This window comes from Atta cephalotes (genome assembly GCF_000143395.1).
Source record: "Atta cephalotes unplaced genomic scaffold scaffold00008, whole genome shotgun sequence".
Lineage (NCBI taxonomy): Eukaryota > Metazoa > Arthropoda > Insecta > Hymenoptera > Formicidae > Atta > Atta cephalotes.
The window spans coordinates 2,532,840-2,548,584 of NW_012130072.1; the positions used below are offsets into that span (position 1 = coordinate 2,532,840).

At 31.0% G+C, this 15,745-nt stretch overlaps 1 protein-coding gene across 1 annotated transcript in view; it reads left to right on the forward strand.

Annotated features, from left to right (window-relative positions):
• LOC105627338 (PH domain leucine-rich repeat-containing protein phosphatase 2) overlaps positions 1-15,745 on the forward strand; it is an 82,930-nt gene that overhangs the window by 55,273 nt on the left and 11,912 nt on the right. Inside the window, exons 5-6 of the mRNA XM_012208624.1 lie at positions 10,381-10,538; positions 10,896-11,042. Coding sequence (XP_012064014.1) covers positions 10,381-10,538; positions 10,896-11,042 — 305 coding nt within the window. The remainder of the gene's footprint in view (positions 1-10,380; positions 10,539-10,895; positions 11,043-15,745) is intronic.

A 15,745-nucleotide genomic window follows, 5' to 3' on the forward strand; every position in this document is an offset into this window, starting at 1 on the left:
TTAAGTTTAATTTTACTTAATTAAAACTTAATTTAAGTTTAAAGTAAATTAGTTACTACGTTACGGTACGGTTGTTTAGGTTGGTACGTACGACCTACTATATATATATATATATATATATATATATATATATATATATATAAGAATGACTTATTAATTTTTGTATACTTGTAAAAAGTGTAAAAATAAAAATTAACTCCAAATACGAACCTATCATGTGTACTAATAGTTAAAACGTAACTATACATCTTCCTAAATTGAAAAATTGTCAAATAAGCATTATTGTGCAAATAATAAGTTAAATCATTTTGTGCAAAAAAAATAATTATGAGATTTCCAAATATTTAATTTGCATAAATATAAATATTTATATATACAATCTCTCAAATAGTAAAAAAAAATATTTTTTGTTGCATCCGCATTTTGAAAGATTTATCTTAAATTTGAAGATTTTATATTCTATCTCACAATCAGTGACAAATAGATAAAAATAAATATTCGATTTTTTTTAATTTAATCTCAAAAATAAATATGTTGTTCTTCTTTTATAACTTTATAATATAATATGATTATATATAATTAACGTACAAAAAGAACATATTTTATCAAAGATATGAAATTATCAAATTTAATTTTGAGATGGTAACACTATCTTTTGAGAAACGAAGAAGTTTCAGAGAAACTGAAGTAAGAAGAAATGCTACGTTGATACGGCAGAATTCTGTAAGAATACATAGTACGCGGATTTTGATATCTTCTCTCTATAATAACGACAAAAAATAAAAATTAAAGAAATTAAAGAAATATCAATAATAAAATAAAAATATAATAATTATAAAAATATAGTAATTATAAAAATATAAAAATATTATACGGAGATTAATAAAAATTAATTTGGAAAATGAGATGAATGTCAATAAAATATTTTTATCTGAAAATGGAAAGCGCTTTTCATAAATTTTTCATAATTCTGTAATAGATTACAAATTATTCTATAACAGGATCTACATTTTAAATGAATAATTATCATTTCTTAATAATTTATTAATTACTTACTATTATTTTTATTACTAAAAAATATAAATTTTTTTCTATACTTACTGTATCGCGCTTATCCAATTACCCCGATCAGTTTACGATGTAAAAGAAACTGGTAACCAATGCGAGTTCACCTCATTTTCTTTCTCACGAGTCACAATTTTCTTTGAATGAACGGTATCTTGTCACTTTCCTCGTATCCAATTCACCACCGCAAGTTCTCTATACCTGCCTAATCGACCGATCGCCTAGATATCCATCCTCGTCAATTTCTCCCCCGTCCAACTCCCGCTTGCCATAGCCGGCTTTTCCAGGACAAAAACGGACGGTATGGTACGGCCGGAATGCATTTATCGAACGGTGGGAAAAGAATCCTTATCGCGTTATTCAAATATCCTCCTCGCGCACGTTCGATCACGTATATCAAATATCCTCTCAGTATCTCTCGCCTGGCGCACTCCACGTTATTCCTCGCGCAGAATTTCGAATAAAAGGCTCAACGGGGTCTTGGCACAGGTGTGAGGTAATCCCCAAGACGCTTCCTATATTTCCACGAATACTTGCTGTATTCCAAAACCCGCTCATTCTCTTTCCCTTTCTCCTTGTATTCCCTTCGGTTACTCGCCCATAAATTATCGGGCGACGCGATATCGTCTACTACGCTCTCTCACAACCCTTATCTCGCGTCCTCGCTCGCGGGGGTAGTTCTCGGGAGGGAATAAACAACGAAACTGGAGTTAGAGTTTATTAGCCGCAACAGCCAGTCATACGAGTCATGATAATGTAACGTGATATCGGCGCAATTAGCTTTCCTACGACTATAACTAGGGTTCGCACGTGATATCGCGATACTTGTCGCAAGCAAAATCTAACGGCCAAGCATAATACTGCGTGTATATCTATATATGTATCTATATATATATATAAAACTATAATTGTATATATAATTATTATATAATACATTATTAAATAAAGAAAATAAAGTATCATATAATTATCGCGTTGGGACAATAAGAATGAGTTTCTTGTCGATGCGAAGATATTCATATTTATTTTCGCGCGAGGACTTTATTTATACAGTTGTATCTTGCTTCGAGTGATTCATTTAGAATGGTCAAAAGCAAACTGAGAAATTTCGTCTTAACGAACGGCGCATATCGCTGGTACCCGTTCAACGAACAAGAGATTGGATCGACACGCTCGGCCCACCATGAAATGCAAAACCGAGGATTGACGGCATGCTGAAAAAAGTGACCATCAGCAAAAATATTTATTTGAAAAATTCGAAACAATTTGTGCGGCGTACCACAATGACTTTATAAAAAAATAGAAAATCTGCGAAATGGAAATTGGCAAACAATCACTTTATCATTCAGGATAATATTGATGTTGATAAAATCAACTAATCTCGTACGGCATGCGCAATTTCTCCTCCAGAGTACTTTCAAGAAGTTTAATTGAAATTTATTCATCGCGCGGTTTTCTCTTCGCTGATAATAGCGAGAGTTTCATATTGACAACAATTTCTTGTTTCACGCAAAATTTTAAATAAGTTTAGACAGACTATTTTCAGCTTAATTAATAAATTTTAAAACGGCAAAGTGTTGACTTGTAATTTACTTATTTAATTCCAATATTGGGTAAGTTAATGTTTTTTTAATTGAATAAAGTTAATGGCTTTACAAAATTAATAAAGTTAAGTTGAAGGTTAAAAGTTGAAGGAATAAAAAATTAATTTAACTAACATAAATTAAGTCAATATTGAACTAACTTAAATTAAAAAAAAGTTAATTTTGAAAAAAATTATTTTTTAGATCAAAAAATGTCCTAATTTTTCTTAAAATGAGATTAAATAACTACAATATAGATTATTAAAATTATTAAAATTATTAAAGTAAATTAAATTTTAATTTTTTATTCATATGTGATATAAGTATATAACACATAACGATATAATTATATAAGTTATATAACTTTAAAAAAACAATCAACATATAGAGAAGATATAAGATCAGTGATTATTTTTTAATAAGTCTTAAGTCATAAGAAATTGACCAATTATAATCGAATGCGAGAAGAATAATTAATCAATTTCTTATGATTTAAGACTTAAAAAACATCTATTGTAGGATCCTAAGGCTTATGGCATAAGGCATAAGGCATAAACTAATCAGAGGACTGTATTAACATTTTAAAAAATTATTTAAGATGGTTTTAAAATATGAATAGATTACGATACGTCCTTAATCTTATTATATCTTACTATTTTTCTAAGATATTTAAAAGAGACAAAAAAATTTGTTAACTTAAAAAAAAGTTAAAAAGTTAACAAAGTAACTTTGTTAAGCTAAAATTTAAAATTAACTAAGTTAAGTTAAAAATTATTAATTTTTTAACTTTTTTTTTTAACTTTTAACGTTTTAACTAGTTACTACCTAACTCTGTTTAATTCTAAGAAGCTAAAAGATTTAATTGCATTAAACTATATTTGGTATCCACCCCGATAAAAACATTTCTGATAACAGATTTTAACAGTGGGTGATCTCATTTTATAGAAATTTTCATATAAAAATATACTCTTATATTAATATTATTAAACTCTTGTATTAACTTCGAAATATTATTTAATCAGTAAAAAAATAATATCTAAGATACTGGAATGAGTCACAGTGATAAGTTCAATCGATATCTCGCTGTCAGAAAAAACAGTTCTTACGAAAAGGTGATGCAGGTTGAACTTTTGTTTAACTGAACTTTTTCTTCCTCTTGGAAAAGACGAAGAAGCGCGGATGTGCGCGTACCGTTATGTGCATTCCAACGGTACGGGCACGCGAAATTGATCTTCAAATTGGCCATTAGAGAAGTCTTCTGGCTACATCGCGAAGATTGCGCAAAAAAAATTACTTAAGATGGTCTTATACTTTAGATGCGTCCTCATAATTGAGAAAGGAAAAAGGATAAATGCTGATCTCCCGCGAGGTTCAACCATGTCAACATTACTTTTATTTCGACCATCGCGTATCTTCAGTAAATACGTAATACGTATTCTGATAATGTCAAAAAAATGAATAAATTACATCCATGGATTATTTTTCCTGCATTCATGAATTTTCTGAGGTTCACCGAATTAAGAAAATCTTTTCATTAAATACTGATATTTCAATTTTTAAATACTTTAACACACAGTAGATATTTATTTTGATTATATTAATATGATAACATTATTTTGGTTTAGAAGTTTAATTGTGTGCGTTTTCTTATATAAATAACAAAATATTTACACATGTAATTCAAAATTAAAACAATTAATAAATATTTATTTATACTTTTTACGTCACAATTTGTAATATCTTTTTCTTTTTCCGAATCTTTTATAGAAAACAATGAAATTTCACATCCTTCTCTCGAGAATTTTTTCTCATAGCTAGTTAAAAATATATTTATATAGTCAAGAATAAGAAGGTCGAGAATTTTCACAAATGCGCATACATGTGTTATGCGTTTGCGAATGTATCTTCCCAGTGGCTAAATGTCAATGTCAGAGCGGTATCTTCGTGTCGTCCTTTCAAATAGTGTCTCAGGGCTGAAGAATCCGAAGTGTCTAGCAGACACAAAAATTGCGCAATGCTAAGCACCTGAGCGTGCTCTTCCGCTTTACGAGCTGCGGGACACGCGACAAAGTCTCCGCTCGGTTCCTCAGTGATGTGCGGGCGGTAGTCGTGAATAATGCTTCGTATCCTACGAGCAGACGAAGACGACGAATCAACTAGACTAGTGTTCCTCGAGCTCCTCTTTTTCGGGATAACGTTCGGTTGAAGAATTCCGAATCTCGCAGGATGCAAACGTACATACATAAGTATTTTAGACGTTTCGCATTTAAATGGACGAGCGTTACTTTGCGATCGTACTCAACTTCGGAAATGGACTTAAGATGCACGTTAGAAAGACGATGTTCATCCTGGATGCTATACAGGATAATTCATAAAGTTTTCATTAAACTCGAGAAAATACGTACTTTTGCAAATTTTCAATCCGCCTCTTCTTTGCGAGGATTCTAAGCGCAACATAATTGTGAGGAGCGTTTAATATTTAGAATTAAATTTAGTAAATTAAATTATGTGGAAATTTTTGTAAAATTTTTTATCTTTAGGAAAAATGAATTACGCGATTAAATTTTTATTTACTGAAAAATTAACATCAACAATTTTGAGAAAAAAATGAGTAAAATATGGTAATTTTTGTATATTGCTAAAAACTACATGTTTTTACTCAAATGATAATTATTAAAATAATCACTATATTGAAGAATTAATTAAAAGTCCAAAACGTCAAAGAAATTCTTGAAAGCACGTTTGAACGTCGTTTTCCTTTAGGCACTGTCCCGGGAAATTAATCGGAACATGCGTTGCGGTCAGAATTTTTAACTACCGCACAAACCACCAATACGTGGTTGTCGATAATCGATTAAGGGCGATTTATCTGATTCAACGGACGTACCTATTATTAAACAAACTAGAAACTGTTCCAATCCCAGTGTTAATTTCGCAAGGACATTAAAAAAGAATCGTGGTTAAGCAAAATTTAGTGAGTGACATGTATGTGGTCACATTAATCTGGTGAGAGAATCCTAAAACTTTTCCATATATACATAATAATTTATCATATTATATATGAATTCAATAATTGATGAAGTATTCTGTGTTCTCTCAATATAAAATCCCGTTGCGTTAAATTATGGTATATTAAAGATTTATCGTATTTATTTATGTTTCCGTAAAAAATATTTTTGATATTTTTATTATATAATAAATACATGTATAATTAATTAAATATTTTTATTATATACAATTATGTAAACGTATATTTATTACGTAATAAATAAATATTTTCTTATAAAAGAAATTAATACTCTTTGACATATGTAATAAATAAAATGTTATATAATATAAGTTTATTTTATAATTTAGAAGCATTCAATGAAAGCTTGTTTCATATCATTTAAAGCTAATTATAATAAATACTGCAATTTAAGCTAACTGTCTATTATCGATTATGAGAATTAATGTACCATATTATTAAAGGCAACAATCTTAATTATCAACTTTCCCTAATCAGCTGCTTTTCATCCTTAATTCGCCTCTTGTGCTCTCCGTAATTACCACGATTGTTCTCTCCAAACATTTCAGAAGACTCGTTTAACGGTTTACATAATTCGTATGATGAATTTACTCCGCACGTGCCGAACGGTATACGATGTTAAGCGAATTCAGTCCGATGTGCTAACAGTACTCGTTAATTATATCTCAAAATAATTCGTGCGTCTTATACATGATACACATCGCGCTGAATCTATTTCACAGCTCATCATTTCCATAATGTCTCTGATTTCGCACGCATCCCTGATCTACACAATCCTCGAAATTATTTATCTTCGTTATAACTTGCAAAGCTTTGACTCCAATTTGACAGCACTTTTAAATTAAAAAAGAAAAAAGAAAAGAAGAGAGAAAAGTTTTCCACGTTGAAAGAATGATTTTTGCCGAAAAAAGACCGCGCCTCCTCCTCCCCCCCCTCTCTCTCTTTCTCGCGCCTTCGCCCTCTTTTATTCAATTTTTTTGCAATCTCCTCCACCTCCTGGATTATCGCACGACAGATTACGCAGCTAGCTCGATTCATCAAAATATCGAAAGTCCGGACTTTCTTAGAAACGTTACTTCCCTCGTTAGCCACCGTCGACGAGGGACACGAAGCTTATTCTTTCTCTTCCTCTTCGTCTTCTATCTTCGTTGCTTATTTCTATCTCGTCAGTTCACGGTGAGCTAAACGCGTCCGTTAGAAACATCGTTTCATCTTGTTTCTTTCTCGTTTTCAACCCACGCCGGCGTGTGTGTGTGTGTATGTGTGTGTGTGTGTATATGTGTGTGGTGTGTGTGTGTGTGTGTGTGTGTGTGTCAACCGGCGCAGCTTTTTTTATCCTTTTTTTTATCCTTTTTCTTCCATCCGTTTTCTATATCTTTTGCAGCTTTCTCTTCTTCTTCTTCCCTCTTCAACCTGTATTCCCAGATCAAATGGAAACTCGAGGACGATCAGTGAACTCAAACAAAGTTCGATCGGAAAGTAGAATCGATCGATCGTGGGATTCCGATGGGAAATTATCGTCAGGAAATTGGTGGAATTGAGACGATGCCGCAATGGAAGAATAGAGTTAAATCTGGGATACCATGGGGGTGCTAGCGAAAGAAGCGTCAGAAACGTATCGCTTGAACGAATCTGATAACTTTAAACCCTGATTATGAATGCCCTGAGGATTCCTGTGAAAACGAATCGCTTCTAAATTCGTCGAACGTTCGATTACATAAGACTATATACAGTACATACACGTCTAAAACGTAAATCACTTTCTCTCGGATTTGATGCCGTTAGACCGTAAATTAATCATCATGTGACGATCATGCTCGCTCATGCGACTCGAGTTCTTTTCTGCGACATGATATCGTTCTCTTTTTCTCGTAATCTCATTTTCTCTTTCATCATGGTGGCACTTTCTCTAATGGCGTCCCAAAAAAAAAGATTCTCGATTATTATGATAAACTGCGTTAAATATAAATTATATGACAAGAAATTTTATTCTGTGAATCCATAGCTTTATGAAACTGCTAAGCTTTAAACATCTAATAAATCAAGGACAATATTTATTATCCAATATATAAGTACAGTTTCTAGATTAGAATGATCGACAAATTGTTAGTTTGAAAGATAATAATATTAATTTTTGTGAAAAAAAAAATGTAAAATATAAGATAAAAACTTTTCGATGAAATCTATTTTTTTCTACAAAAATAACAAGCGGCAATAAAAGTTTTTAAAACGTCAAAACAAATCTTGAAAAAAAAATTGAGACACCTTTTCGATTACCACATTCTCTGAAACAATTTTAGAATTAGATTAGACATTTAATTTGATTTGAGGAAATTTCTGCCTTTAAATGATGTTCCTATAAATCAAAGTTTATTTTAGCTCTAATTTCTTTACTAAATATACAATAATACTAAATACATAATATGAAATTTTTCTTTCGTCCTTTTTGATTATGGTTCGATCTGGTGCGCGACGTTCTGCTTTCTAATGACACCGGTAGCGATTTTTCCATCGTATTGTTTTAGGAAGATTCGCACGCGATCGCTGACGAATCTAACGCCGATAAGAAAGCTATGACTGACGTCTTCATTGTTCGGTTGAAAATCCGCTGCGGACAATGAGAGGCTATTCGTAGCCGAGGCAACGAGCAGAACAATACTTGTCGGCACAAATATTGCTCGTGCACCGCCGCTACTTTACGTTGGTTTTCTTACAATGAAGTTCAGCAAGATTGAATGCATTATAATCTTTATTTAAAGTTCAAATCGAGTAAAAACGTATAAAAAGCGAACTGCAAAATAAATTATTTTTGGCGTATATTAAAAGAGCAAACAGACATCACACAATTAAATTATTTGAAGTATAAAAAGTTATTTGAAAATAAATTTTATTTCATTATATTATTTATTATCCTTATTTTATTCATATTTTAATTTTAAAAAACTGTAAATAAGTGATGTTATTTAAATTTAGTTAAATTGATTTCAATTTAAATTAATTAGATCTAATTTTTCACTGAATTGTATTTGAATTTTATTTTAAAAAATCGATTATATCATTAATTTTAAATTTTAAATTTGTTTTAGAATTCTGTGTGAAAAATATAAAATTAAATATTATTATATAATATACATAATCTTGACATTCATAAGTATAATGTACTCTTAATTTATTGCACTTTTTGAAAAAGGCAGTAATAAAAGTAAAAAAAAACTTAAAATTGTTTCAAAATAAATATTATTTTTCAATAAAACTATTTAATTTTTTATTAAATATAGAATATTATTAAGTCAATTTATGAGGATGCTGTATTTATAGTTAAGACTGTATTATTATAACACACAAATGTATAATAAAAAATTATAAAATATATCATATATCTTCTTTTATATGAACACACAAAAATATGTGACTTTCACGTGAAATTCGTGAAATTGTTTTATTTTATTGCGCACATCATATGTCACTTTATTTCTAGATTTGCGAGCTGTTCGTATTTGTACGCGATCCAATAATTGCGCCATGTCGATTGAACGTTTTGTAATTTCGAATGCACAACCTTCGAAAGAACAAATCGAAACGACGTGACAAAATTACAACGTTAAAATTCGTTCGCCTGTTTCGAACGCTTGCTCCGATACGAGTACTCTCTATGTCTGATTAATAATCGCGCTGCATACGGATATTGTTGAATTATTGATTTTATTATTAAGCGATATCTCTATCTCTGTCTCTCTCTCTCTTTCTCTCTCTCTCTTGTCTGTAATTACAATAACGAATCGTTTGATTTGAACAAAATATTCCCGTAATGTACGAAGAATCACAACGGAACGTCACTCATTGCAATCTACTTTAATTAAGATAATGCATTTTTGCAATTTTAACAATTCGGCGTTAGATAACATTCAGTAATATAAAATTAAATATTACAATGCAAGTGGTAAAAGCGAAATTACAGTTTCCTTGTGAATAAACTTTTAGAGCTTAAACAAGCTACTACAAAGTAAATTATATGGTTTACACATCAAGTGATGATTGCATCAAAGTGAACCGTGAATTTTAATTAAATTGCGCGCGCGCGCACTCGCTTGATGCGAAACTTGCTATACGCGCAAGAATATGCGACGGTTTGGAAGGTGCATGTCGGAGACAAGACTTGATTGCTATCATGGAAGAGTGTGACAGAGACGACACCATAGATACGGACTCTTTGGAGTTCGAGGTAAACATAGCATACATAGTTTTATGGATTTTGAAAACCGCAGTCTAGCTATGAAATAATAATCTAATAATAATCTAATAATCTGTCTATCCAATTAGCAGACAATGTTTTTAAAATATATTTTTAATATAAAAATACATTTTTGATTAAATAAATATTAAAAATACATTTTAAAAACATTGTCTACTGATTGGATGGTAGCGATCACACTTTCTCTATTTGCCAAAAATAAATTTGGCTTACTTGCGAAACGAAATCTTATGATGTAATAAATGATCTTAATGGCGTTACATTTCTTAATCAAATTATCAAGGATTTCTTTTAATAAAAACCGAAAAGGTACTTTTCAGATATTTTCAGATTTTTATTTATTGGTATTAATGCATGTTTATAGTATTATTTATTTTATTTATTTTTTATTATTTGTATCGCATTATATATTATAATATTAACATATCACATTCTCTTTCGCGTTTTTACAGGCTACGCAGTCGTCGACATGCCTCAAAAAACTGGACTTGAGCAAGGCAGGCCTTTCAAGGGTTCCTGACAGTACGATTGCTTTTCCAGCAATAGAGGAGCTCGCATTAGGATGCAACCAATTCACTAACGTTGATAACAATCTGAAGCTTCTGCACAGGTATACTTTCTTCTGCATTTACATTAAATCGCTTCAATATGGAATATTACAAAAACTTTCTTCTATTCATTTTCCATCACTTTTGATTTTTTTCTGATTATTGTACGATAAAAAGTTAAGCAGTAACCTTAGATTTCAATGAAATTAACGAGATAAAGCCGATAAAAAAGAAAAAAAAGAAAAATTAAATTAATTCTTGCGAAATATCAAGTAATTAGAATACGGATAGATTAATCCCTTCTTCGATAAGAACAAAGAAAAGCGTGTGAGTGTCCGATAGCACAAACGCGGCGAAACTGCAAGTAAACTTTAATTGGTAGTTAATTCGTACGTAACTCTTCATTCCTCTCCGTATAGGTTTCCCAAACTTCATGCCGTCCATCTGGAGAACAACAATCTCCACAGAATCCCGAGGGAATTACTAGAGTTGCCAGCGCTGACCTACCTTAATCTCTCGGATAACAAAATCGAGATAATTCCGGTTGACATCTGCCGACTGATCAAGTACGTATAATTTCATAATTTTATTATTTATCTATCTGTTTATGATAAAAGTAGATTAGATTAATAATCCTCTTTTAAACAGAAGAGATCTTCTCGCCTTTTTATTTCTTATTATCAGAAGAGATTGATCTTTATCAGAGCGTAACAATTATCTCTAATAAGCATTATCTCTAAAATCTTTTTATTAATGTTATATCACTTATTTCCTACTTAAATAAATTTTAATTAAAGAACTGTGATAGATCGTGCTTTTCATGTCTTCAAGTGTTTTATAATAAAAAGACATGCTCCATAATCGAACTTCTGAAAATTCCAATTTTAAAAAATTATTTTAAAATATTATTTTTTTTAATTATTTATTCTTTAGCCTACCTATCACTGCAACGGCATATCTATTTTATAAATTGATATAGCAGGTTGTATGCATTAATGTGTACGCGGCTAAATTTTCCCTCCATACCACTTGATTTATGCGCGTCAATCTAGGAATACAATTGATTACCAACACATTAATCACGCAGGCTATTGTCGATCAGAGCTGATAACAGGCTCGTGTAGAAAATCACGCGTGATAATAATCAAATAATTGTCTGATTTTCTGAAAAACAACGATGACAACTGTTGATGTTAGAAATCAAGGAACATGTAATATCGATTACAGAAAATTATATAATACATCAAAATGATTTTAGTCCTTTATTACGAAATGAAGAGCTGCGTATTGAGAAAACATTGTAAATAATTTTAAATAATAAGAAAGCAAATTATATGAGAATTTTCATTTCTTGATTTGATAAATAATTTTTTATTTATAATTCATAATTCATTTTAATTCTATAATAATTTTTAGTGAAAAATATTATACTACTTGCAAAATATATAGATTTCTTTGGAATGAGTTCTAAATGTATCCATATGTATTAATATATTATTTTTCCAATTTACCAAACAAATCTTATTGTTACTTAAACAAAAATAAAAACAATGAAACATAGTTATAAATAATTACAATAAAAAAATAGTAATAAAAAATTATATGACGGAATACAATTTTCTTCTTTGTATTGATCTTAAAATGTCATGATTCTTATATTTTAAAATATTTTTGAATTTGAGATATTATTATTAAGTTCGAGACATTCGAAAGATCACACGAAACGCTAAGCTGCTTTTTGTTATCGCGCAACTTTAGACAATGTAAAAAAATCTGATCTTGCGAGAAGGGTGAAAGGGGGGGGGGAGGGAGGAACACAATTGAGACGGAGATTACGTAAAGTTTCTCGAAAACCACTTTCCACCGACCGGAAATGAGAATGCCGGAGGGAGGAACTACGGGGTGTGAACACGACGATGTCGCTGCACGCGCGCACATACGCATGAAAGGTAAAAGTGCTCCTTGCATAGGTTCGCCATCGGTGAACTCATAAGCGAATTTACGAAATTTAGTCTTGACGATCGTCACATAGGTTACACCACCCTGTTTCTCTTCCACTAATTCTACGGTGATTATTTAATATTTAATTTAGATAAATCTTTTATTTAACCGTCATTAGAAGTGATTTTTAGTTAACGTATTATAGCTTTAACACATCTTTCACTCCTTTTTTAAAATCTAAATAAAAGATTTATATGACAGTCTATAACAGATATATCTGATGTCTAAAACGATATTCTTTATCTAATAAAATATTAATTTCCTAATATTATTTACCGCCAAGCATTTTTAAATTTATTTGTAAACAGAGAAACTAATTATTTTTGAGCAAACAAAGCTACGTCTAATTTGTCATATTTCTATATTTAATTAAATCCAGATTTGCTTCCTAAATTATAACTAAAAAATATTTCCATTTTGAAATATAATAATTTTATAGATATTAATTTATTTTTAAATTCTCCAAGTTTTGCGTGGAAATTTTAATTAATATAATAATATTATCAGAAATTACGAAAATGAATATTATATAAAATTTTATTCTTGTTTTTCTCAAAATGGATTTTCACGCGCCGATGCTTTCGATTATGAATCACAGAAGCGTAACGTAATATTTCTGGAAACTTACGCTCATTTATGAGGACCTCCCGAGATCTAATTGCCCGGGATGAAGCACTCACCAAGTCCAACATAAGTTTCATAGACATTCACCTTTTCTTGGCTCGCGTGCGCCGGTTTCCACTTGAGTCTCGCTGTCTCGCGCCACTGCCTCAATGTACGACTGGTGTTGCCTAACCCCGTTCTACCGCAGGAAGAGACGGCACTTTAAGGCAATTTTACATGATTCACTTTCAACGATCACGTCAAACGAAGCGCCCAAAACGAGGGAAAACCGAATCTGAATTTAAGATTATACTCGCATGATAACACGGATGCTTCCGTCATTCCAGCTATAGTTGACCCAGATATATGAACAAAGGATTTCCAAAGATAAAATATCTTATATCGAGGATAAAGATTTAAATCTTTATAGATTTCTGATATAATTAAATTTGCTTTTCAAGTTTAAATACATTCGGAATTAACGCAGTTAACTCGATCTTTTGTATTATTAAAATCATTATTCATATCGTAATAATGATATTATCTCGGCTTTTGAACAATTTGAATGTCCATAATAATTCTGTATAATTAAATGTACTAAATATTTCTGAAATTATCTATATTGTGTCATGGCAAATAATATTTGGATACAATTCGGGTAGAGTTTGAAAGAGATGCGTATGGTATGTATCACGTATTATGCTTCAAACAACATAATTTGGCGACATTATTCACGTGGAATTAAGGTATCATATGTAACAAGGATTTCACCGGCTTGCCAGCCATCGCTGGTGCATGTCCGGTCTAAGCCACGACGCATTATCGCTCGGTCCCGCTTCGTACACCGGCAGACAATTTCTGTTCTGTTACATCAGAGTGGTCAGCCAACCCATCCTCGGTTTTGCCTCCCTCTTCTTCCTTCGCTACAAGACGATATCCTCAAGAGGAATAAGTTCGCCTTTCAACCGACCTCTTTAGTCCTCGAAAGAACTGCCGCGAGTGTGTATCTCCGGACACGAAAATCGTGCCACGAAAAGCCGGAGAGATCGCTTCCGAGTCGCCGCCGGAAATTCTGTGATCGAAGAGATGGCGAAACTTTTTGATTCATAACTGGGACAATCGCGATTGTCTCTATCCTTAAAGTTTATACATGACCGTGGGATCAACGTTCAAAAATTGTATTATTATTGTAAAAAATTCAATCTGCGAAAATTTAGATTTCGCTACGCAATATACATTTACGGGTCCAATGGTGAAAGTTCTTCATGTGTTGTGTACGATTTGCAATTCGCAAAATTTGTCTCATAAAGTGAGAATGTTGCTCATAGAAAGGATGTACTGTTGTTTACGATGAGCAAGATATTCCAGCATTTCACAGCATTCGGAAAGAATGCAATATTGGGAAAAAAATCATCGATACAAAGGATTTTTAACATTTATAGAGTATAGCGTTACGCTTTTATATAATAATGTTTTTATTCGATACAAACAACTCTACAACATACAGCAATTAATATAATAAAATGAACATGCCAGATATTTATGATTTTAATATTTAAATATTTTTTTATGAATATACAATACATAATTAAAACAACAAAAGACAATAAAATAATAACAATAAAACAATAGAATTCATAAAAATGAAATCTATAAAATACGCATAAAATGTTCTTCAAACAACATTGTTTGATGATAACAATCGTATCTACCGAGCGTACTTTGGTATTTGAACACTGCTCCACTTTTAAACGAGCTTGTGTGTAGCAACATTAAAAAATAAAAAATACTAAATCAGGTAAGAAACAATAAGTCTGTTTTTTATTGCTGCACTCTGAACCGGTGCAATAAGTTGAAGTAAAACAAATTTATATTGTGTGTATCAGTTCAGAAAGTACAGCAATAAAAACAGATCTAGTGCACATTCTAAAATAAAGTGGCAAAAACTTCGTACAACAAACTCTTTTAACGACGATAGTAAGATATTTATTTATGATCTGTTACAATCAAAGATTATAATTTTTTAATTTTTTTGCGTCATTTTTTTTTAACAATCTATAATTATTTTCTCTGTGTATACAATTATTTCTGATATTATTTATTGGCAATGTATTTATAGAAATATTGAAAGTGTTTTGAATATATTGGTGTTAATTTTTTCGGAATATTTGTTACTCCCATTTTGTTTTCTCTTGTGTCACGATATTTGAGACACAATATTTTAAAGATACGATGTTTTAAAATGTTGTTCTAAAACTTTTTTAATTAAAAATTAAGTTCTTAAATTTTTAATAGTTATATAAAACAGTGTAAAAATTATCTTAATATCTTCAAGAATTTTCTTTCAAGGCATTTCTTAAAGACTCAATCATAAGCTAACAACATAAAAAAGAGAAATTTGCAGAAAAAATTTTAACGCACATTATACATAACTAGTAACATCAAAATAAGAATTTCAAGTTTTTTGTCAAATTAAAAGTATTTATTGATAAGAATCCGCTATACTTTAATGGCAAAAATCGAAAGTCTGCCTGATGACACAGATGTTTATTGCAACGAAGGTTTTCACTATAATTCGAAACTTTCTACTCAAGTGCACATCCTGTGGGCGGCTCGCGCTCGTTTAGGTTCACCGACTCGCGTGTCCGAAGCTTCGAGATACAAT